The sequence below is a fragment of the Mesoplodon bidens genome (genome assembly GCF_964165515.1).
Source record: "Mesoplodon bidens genome assembly, chromosome: 1".
Taxonomy (NCBI): Eukaryota; Metazoa; Chordata; class Mammalia; order Artiodactyla; family Ziphiidae; genus Mesoplodon; species Mesoplodon bidens.
The window spans coordinates 114,083,022-114,092,459 of NC_138176.1; the positions used below are offsets into that span (position 1 = coordinate 114,083,022).

Genomic DNA, 9,438 nt, shown 5'->3' on the forward strand with positions numbered 1-9,438 from the left:
AAATAAGACTTCTTAATAAGAATACAAGCCAAAGAGTACAAGATTTTCACATATGTTTTATGCAATAAATAGTATCAGAGAGTAACTAAACAATCATAAAGACCAATAGTTTCAATAATTAACAAACACACAGTCACTCCTTTAATCATTATGCACACAACTCTCTGAACATGTGTTTCCAGACTGGAGTACTTTTCTTTCTTAAGTTACTGCTCCTCAGCACATATTCATCTTAATAAAAGCACTTCCCAAACTCTAGTCAGTGAAAGCATCCCTGCAGGGGTTATGGGGCTGCCTAAATGTGGGGGAGAGGCCAGAAGGCTGGGCTTTCAGGCTCCACAGTAGCCCTGTCTTGATTAGCTTTACATGTGGAATTCTGATAGAAAATTTCATTTTTGGAAAAAAGCTGTTGGAAAGCTAGCTGTGGAAGCCAGGAATAGTGTGGAAGAAACACAGTTAAGAATATTAACCACCAAACCAGCTCTACAACAAATGCTAAAGGAACTTATATAAGTGGGAAACACAGAGAAGAAAAGGACCTACAAAAACAAACCCAAAACAATTAAGAAAATGGTACTAGGAACATGCATATCGATAATTACATTAAACGTGAATGGATTAAATGATCCAACCAAAAGACACAGGCTTCCTGAATGGATACAAAAACAAGACCCATATACATGCTGTCTACAAGGGACCCACTTCAGACCTAGGGACACATTCAGACTAAAAGTGAGGGGACAGAAGAAGATATTCCATGCAAATGAAAATCAAAAGAAAGCTGGAGTAGCAATACGCAGATAAAACAGACTTTAAAATAAAGAATGTTACAAGAGACAAGGAAGGACACTAAATAATGATCAAGGGATCAATCCAATAAGAAGATAAAACAATTGTAAATATTTATGCACCCAACATAGGAGCACCTCAATACATAAGGCAACTGCTAACAGCTATAAAAGAGGAAATTGACAGTAACACAATAATAGTGTGGGACTTAAACACCTCACTTACACCAATGGACAGATAACACCTCACTTACACCAATGGACAGATCTTCCAAACAAAAAATTAATAAGGAAACACAAGCTTTAAATGACACAACAGACCAGATAGATTTAATTGATATTTATAGGACATTCCGTCCAAAAAGAGCAGATTACACTTTCTTCTCAAGTGCGCACAGAACATTCTCCAGGATAGATCACATCTTGGGTCACAAATCAAGCCTCAGTAAATTTAAGAAAATTGAAATCATATCAAGCGTCTTTTCTGACCACAAAGCTATGAGATTAGAAATGAATTACAGGGAAAAAAACACAATCACATGGAGGCTAAACAATATGTTACTAAATAACCAAGAGATCACTGAAAAAATCAAAGAGGAAATCAAAATATACCTAGAGACAAACGACAATGAAAACACGATGATCCAAAACCTATGGGATGCAGCAAAAGCAGTTCTAAGAGGGACGTTTATAGCTATACAAGCCTACCTCAAGAAACAAGAAAAATCTCCAATAAACAATCTAACCTTACACCTAAAGGAGCTAGAGAAAAAAGAACAAACAAAACCCTAAGTTAAAAGACCAGAGCAGAAATCAATGAAATCGAAACAAAGAAAACAATAGCAAAAATCAATAAAACTAAAAGCTGGTTCTTTGAGAAGATAAACAAAATTAATAAACCATTAGCCAGACTCATCAAGAAAAAGACGGAGAGGACTCAAATCAATAAAATTAGAAATGAAAAAGGAGAAGTTACAACAGACACTGCAGAAATACAAAGCATCCTAAGAGACTACTACAAGAAACTCTATGCCAATAATATGGACAACCTGGAAGAAATGGACAAATTCTTAGAAAGGTATAACCTTCCAAGATGGAACCAGGAAGAAACAGAAAGTATGAACAGACCAATCACAAGTAATAAAATTGAAACTGTGATTTAAAATCTTCCAAGAAACTAAAGTCCAGGAGCAGATGGCTTCACAGGTGAATTCTATCAAAAATTTAGAGAAGAGCTAACACCCATCCTTCTCAAACTCTTCCAAAAAATTGCAGAGGAAGGAACACTCCCAAACTCATTCTATGAGGCCACCATCACCCTGACACCAAAACCAAACAAAGATACTACAAAAAAAGAAAATTACAGACCAATATCACTGATGAATATAGATGCAAAAATCCTCAACAAAAATAACAGAATCCAACAACACATTAAAAGGATGAAACACCATGATCAAGTGGGATTTATCCCAGGGATGCAAGGATTCTTCAATATATGCAAATCAATGAATGTGATACACCATATTAACACATTGAAGAGTAAAAACCATACGATCATCTCAACAGATGCAGTAAAAGCTTTTGACAAAATTCAACACCCTTTTATGATAAAAATTCTCCAGAAAGTGAGCACAGAGGGAACCTACCTCAACATAATGAAGGCCATATATGACAAACCCACAGCAAACATCATTCGCAACAGTGAAAAACTGAAAGCATTTCCTCTAAGATCAGGAACAAGACAAGGCTGCCTACTCTTAGCACTATTATTCAACATAGTTTTGGAATTCCTAGCCACAGCATCAGAGAAGAAAAAGAAATAAAAGGAATACAAATTGGAAAAGAAGAAGTAAAGCTGTCACTGTTTGCAGATGACATGATACTACACATAGAGAATCCTAAAGATGCCACCAGAAAACTACTAGAGCTAATCAATGAATTTGGTAAAGTTGCAGGATACAAAATTAATGCACAGAAATCTCTTGCATTCCTATATGCTAACGATGAAAAATCTGAAAGTGAAATTAAGGAAACACTCCCATTTACCACTGCAACAAGAAGAATAAAATATCTAGGAATAAACCTACCTAGGGAGACAAAAGACCTGTATGCAGTAAACTATAAGACACTGATGAAAGAAATTAAAGATAATAACAACAGATGGAGAGATATACCATGTTCTTGGATTGGAAGAATCAATATTGTGAAAATGACTATACTACCCAAAGCAATCTACAGATTCAATGCAATCCCTATCAAATTACCACTAGCATTGTTTATAGAACTAGAACAAAAAAATCTTAAAATTTGTATGGAGACACAAAAGACCCCGAATAGCCAAAGCAGTCTTGAGGGAAAAAAGTGGAGCTGGAGTAATCAGACTCCCTGACTTCAGACTATACTACAAAGCTACAGTAATCGAGACAATATGGTACTGGCACAAAAACAGAAATATAGATCAATGGAACAAGATAGAAAGCCCAGAGATAGTCACCTACGGTCAACTAATCTATGACAAAGGAGGCAAGGATATACCATGGAGAAAAGACAGTCTCTTCAATAAGTGGTGCTGGGAAAACTGGACAGCTACATGTAAAAGAATGAAATTAGAACACTCCCTAACACCATACACAAAAATAAACTCAAAATGGATGAAAGACCTAAATGTAAGACCGGACACTATAAAACTCTTAAGAGGAAAACATAGGAAGAACACTCTTTGACGTAAATCACAGCAAGATCTTTTTTGATTGCCTCCCAGAGTAATGGAAATAAAAACAAAAATAAACAAATGGGACCTAATGAAACTTAAAACCTTTTGCACAGCAAAGGAAACCATAAACAAGATGAAAAGACAATCCTCAGAATGGGAGAAAATATTTGCAAACAAATCAACGGACAAAGGATTAATCTCCAAAATATATAAACAGCTCATGCAGCTCAATATTAAAAAAACAACCCAATCCAAAAATGGGCAGAAGACCTAAATAGACATTTCTCCAAAGAAGACATACAGATGGCCAAGAAGCACATTAAAGCTGCTCAGCATCACTAATTATTAGAGAAATGCAAGTCAAAAGTACAATGAGATATCACCTCACACGAGTTAGAATGGGCATTATCAGAAAATCTACAAACAACAAATGCTGGAGAGGGTGTGGAGAAAAGGGAACCCTCTTGCACTGTTGGTGGGAATGTAAATTGATACAGCCACTATGGAGAACAGTATGGAGGTTCCTTAAAAAACTAAAAATAGAATTACCATATTACCCAGCAATCTCACTACTGGGCCTAAACCCAGAGAAAACCAGAATTCAAAAAGAGACATGCACCCCAATGTTCACTGCAGCACTATTTACAATAGCCAAGTCATGGAAGTGACCTAAATGCCCATCGACAGACAAATGGATAAAGAAGATGTGGCACATATATACAATGGAATATTACTTAGCCATAAAAAGGAACGAAATTGGGTCATTTGTAGAGACGTGGATGGATCTAGAGACTGTCATACAGAGTGAAGTAAGTCAGAAAGAAAAAAACAAGTATCATATATTAACGCATATATGTGGAACCTAGAAAAATGGTACAGATGAACCAGTTTGCACAGCAGAAAGTGAGACAGATGTAGGGAACAAACGTATGGACACCAAGGGGGGAAAGCAGCAGCGGGTGGTGGTGGTGGTGTGATGAATTGGGAGATTGGGATTGACATGTATACACTGATGTGTACAAAATGGATGACTAATAAGAACCTGCTGTATAAAAAAATAAAATAAAATTCAAAAAAAAATTAAACAGCTGTTAATCAACAATTGGTGGTTTCAATGGAGAAAGCATATAAACAGCATTAGTGAGAGCTATTGCATTACTTCCTGGGGTACCCACTTGTCACCCAGGACCCATTCTCTCCCTTACCTAGTCTTTTGTCTCCCTCTTCTACACTTGTTTTTTCTCTGCTCCTCTTTCCTCCCTCCATCCTTTTCTCTATGCACTTTCCTTCCTCTCTTCATCTTTCCTACAGCCTCATGTCTCTAGTTTATCATAATATGGAAACGAAGTATTTCTCAGGACTTGATGCTTTTATTAAATGAACAATTATATTTTCTGCTTTAAGAGTAAGTGATCCATATATATGGAATCTAAAAAAAAAAAAAAAAGGTCCCATCCTAGGGGCAGGACAGGAATAAAGACGCAGACGTAGAGAATGGACTTGAGGCCACAGGGAGGGGGAAGGGTAAGCTGGGATGAAGTGAGAGAGTAGCCTGGACATACATACACTGCCAAATGTAAAATAGCTAGCTAGTGGGAAGCAGCACCATAGCACAGGGAGATCAGCTCCGTGCTTTGTGACCACCTAGAGGGGTGGGATAGGGAGGGTGGGAGGGAGACGCAAGAGGGAGGGGATATGGGGAGATATGTATACATATAGCTGATTCACTTTATTATACAACAGAAACTAACACAACATTGTAAAGCAATTATACTCCAAAAACGATGTTAAAAAAAAAAAAGGGCTTCCCTGGTGATGCAGTGGTTAGGAATCCGCCTGCCAACGCAGGGGACACGGGTTCAAGCCCTGGTCGGGAAGATCCCACATGCCGCGGAGCAACAAAGCCCGTGCGCCACAACTGAGCCTGCGCTCTAGAACCCGCGAGCCACAACTACTGAAGCCTGCACGCCTAGAGCCCATGCTCCACAATGAGAGGCCACCACAATAAGCCTGCACACTGCAACAAACAGTAGCCCCCATTCGCCACAACTAGAGAAAGCCCACGCACAGTAATGATGACCCAGCACAGCCAAAAAAAAAAGATGTAAAAAAAAGGAGTAAGTGATCATAGAAAATGTCTGAAAGGATACCTTGCAAACTCTGTACTACGGAAAAGAAAAAGTGTGTGGAGGCAGGTAGGGGTGGGGGAAGCGTTCCCTTTTTACTTTATATAACTTTTGCATTGTTTCAATTTTTATAAAATCTTGTATAATAAAAACATTTAAGTTGAAAATGGAAAAGTTATGAGGTAAAAGTAGTAAAAGAGACAAAGGATAAGAAGCCATGCACACCTTCTTCACACTCTGATTATCTTGCCCAAGCAGTTTCAGGATGAATTTGGGAAAACTATTGGCCATACTGTGAGTGCACATCTGAGAGCAGTCCATTCATTCAAACTTCCTAAGTCACTCTCGTTCTGAGAAATGCCTAAAGAGATGAATCTAGACCAGGAAATTCAAGTTCCTAAATCAATCCTGGTCTAAAGAAAGCATTAGAATGGCACGTCAATCACAGGGCTGCTCCCAGGGTTTGAGTCCTCGTTGAGAATAGACTGAGGATACGCCTAATAATTTTATATTGAATAAACTCCAACTATGTAAGACAATGCTGTCCCATATAACTATAACAACAGCCATATATGTAATTAAAATTTTTTTCTAATAAAAATTTGTTATGTTTTCTAATATCCACATTTTAAAAAGCAAAAGGTATACATGCACTGCAGTACATCAACAATTTGTTTTGTGATGCAAGAGTTAAAGTAGTTCTACCAAAACAATCAGGTTCTGTTTAATGGCAAAAATATTTTATACTACTTCAGTTTTTAAATTGAAATGAACTAAAATGACGTAAAATTTAGTTTCACACTAGCCACATTTCATGTGCTCAACAGCCTGATGTGGCAAAGTGGCAACCTAACTTTCTGATACTTCTCTGCATCCTTCTGAATCAGAGTGTCGTGCATCGATCAGCACTTGGGCATTACCTGGGAGTCTCACCCACGACTTACAGAATCAGAACCTGTATTTAACAAGGCTCCTAGGAGATTTGTATGCGCACTGAAGTCGGAGAAGCATGCTATGAGTCAGTGGTTCTGAAAGCGGCTGCATACTGGAATCATCTGGAGAGCTTGAAAAACACCAATGCCTGGGTCCGAATTCCAAAGACTGTGACAACTGGTATGGGACAGGGCCTGGGCATTTAGATTTTTACCAGTTCCTCAGGAACCTCTAATACATATAGATTACTCATATATTCTAATTTATTTTATATATAGCTCCTAATGTAGAGCCTGGCACATATCAGGCAGTCAATAAGTGACAGTAATTATATAAAACGTGGAAATCTTGAGACCTAACTATGAACTAATCTTATACTTTTGATCATTCAAATTAAGCAAAAATATAAAATAGTTGAAAATTTTCTCAACATATAATTACAAAGGTATCTTGTAAACAATTTCTAAAACCATGAAAATGTATCAAAAACCCACCTCGGCTGGGTGTCAGAGGATTTAAAGGACGATAAACAGATCGAGGCCTGAAAAAGAAAATACAAAACTCAAACGTAAAATGGTTTGACATTTTGATGTAATTTTTTCCAAGAGAAACAAGTATTCCCCTTCTTCCACCCTCCCTCTAGTCAATCCTCCTCTTTCCCCTACCCCCTCCAGTTACTTGAAACAGTTTTCTTCGTAGATGCTGTTCCACACTCTCCACGCAGAGGACCCTTTATAGCCAGTGTAACGCTCAGGGTTCAGCAAAAGGTCTACATACTGAGCAGCTGGAGATCTCTCATCTGAACAAGAAACAATTCATAAAATCATCCACATTTCACTATTTATCTAAAATTTACCATTACAAAGCAAACAGGATTATCCAAAGGTTAGAGAAATGCTACGCTTTCAAGTCATCTCCAACTTAAACGGTAGAGTGGTTAGCACACTTGTGACTGTCCTTGACCCAGGACTTAAAATAACTTGAACTTGAGAGAGGAAAAATAACTGCTCACTTTCTTTTGGACGCTCAATGCCCTCTTACGGAATGTAACAGGCTTTACCTTATTAGAGGCATTAATCATTTCTTAAGTTTTAACCACTAGCACTGAAAAGACCTAACAGAATCATAACCTGTTCTTAATATTTTATGTGATTGCCCCCCTATGTATATATCTACCTAAACACATACTTGAAACATTTATTTTGTTTGCATATATTGTATCTAAAAAAAAAAAAAGATTTCCGTGATACTTTCTACTTGGATTTACGAAGTAAATGGTGCAGTAACTTTGTGATTCAAATTCGATCATTTATAGAGTTACACAATGTTGTAGTAAAAAAAAAAGTTACAAATTTATTTTTACCAATGTTAATATATTGGTTAACATATTAATTGGTTAACATATTGGTGAGTAGGCACAACTTCAAGAATTTATTAACACATTTAAAATTAAATATCGATTTTCTGTGTTGAAACTCAAATTAGTATTACTAGATCTCCACTATTTGGACAACATTTTGATAGAGATCTCTGGGGGATACAAAAGATAAAGAAAAATGGTCTTAATGGTCACATTCTGGGTAGAAAAGGGAAGCACACGCTTTTCGATCTACAGAAAAATTATAATGACTATGCTTCACACATCTATGCTAATACCACCTATAAGCTGAAATGCTATGTATGTTGGCATGGATGTATTCTTTTATGTACATGCTTCCTAATTTTTGGTGTCACGGTATTAAATCAATGGTATATAGACACCTAACTTGAAACAGGGACAAACATGGTCATTAAAATATGGCCCCTCGGGCCTCCCTGGTGGCGCAGTGGTTGAGAGTCCGCCTGCCGATGCAGGGGATACGGGTTCGTGCCCCGGTCTGGGAAGATCCCACATGCCGCGGAGCGGCTGGGCCCGTGAGCCATGGCCGCTGGGCCTGCGCATCCGGAGCCTGTGCTCCGCAACGGGAGAAGCCACAACAGTGAGAGGCCCGCATACCGCAAAAAAAAAAAAAAAAAAATATGGCCCCTCTTGCTTTCATTACCTATCAGTCAAAAATATTCATTGGCCATTCAATGACCGTAGATTGAGATGATCCATAATCTTAAGGGAAAAAAAAGCAGCGTCCTGATCCATGCCTTTCAAAAACTACCTGATACATTTGTGATGTATAAAGAGTACAAAGATAATCATAACTTATCATTACTAAATGAGTGGTATCTAACTTACAGACAATGAAAACATGATTTTGAAGAATACTGGCTCTATTTCCAGCACTAACATTATACAGATATTCCATTAAATAAGTTAAAGCACAGAAAACGTTAACTTACAGATGGATGAACAGAAACTGTTGAAGGACATTTACTGATCAGGACTTAAAACAATAATTTAAAAAATCTTAATTGAAAAATAAAAATTCAAATCATTTAGTTAATAAAATATGGATTTTACAGTAAAATTTTAAGTTTTACAATTCACTAATTTCTGTTATATATTTTAAATTTCTTTGAGTTGTTCTCAATTAAGTTCACTTGCAAAACTGACTCAGTTATGTATAAGCTTTAGAAATATTAATATCATAAATATATACCCTTGGCATATACATGTATACATATGTGTATAAAGAACGTATGTGCATGCACATAAGCCTACACTTACGTACAGTCATCTATGAATGTGAAGATTGAATTAGTATCAACCTCTTCGCCCAATTAAACAACCAACAAAGAAAAAAAAATACCCTGGATTCAAATATTAAAGTATATGGATTTAAAATATACTCTAAGGGAGTAGAAAGTCACATGAGTAAAATCAATTATATCAGTTTTTAAAGTACTTAAGTAAACTTACGTTCTTAATGTTCTTAGTGTGTATTCC

At 36.9% G+C, this 9,438-nt stretch overlaps 1 protein-coding gene across 3 annotated transcripts in view; it reads right to left on the reverse strand.

Moving 5' to 3' along the window:
- ERO1B (endoplasmic reticulum oxidoreductase 1 beta) overlaps window positions 1-9,438 on the reverse strand; it is a 66,810-nt gene that overhangs the window by 20,448 nt on the left and 36,924 nt on the right. For all 3 annotated transcript variants that reach the window (XM_081225659.1, XM_081225658.1, XM_081225657.1), the window contains exons 7-8: window positions 7,239-7,359; window positions 7,055-7,101 (exon numbers count right to left, since the gene is read on the reverse strand). In XM_081225659.1, the coding sequence (XP_081081785.1) occupies window positions 7,055-7,101; window positions 7,239-7,359 (168 nt within the window). The remainder of the gene's footprint in view (window positions 1-7,054; window positions 7,102-7,238; window positions 7,360-9,438) is intronic.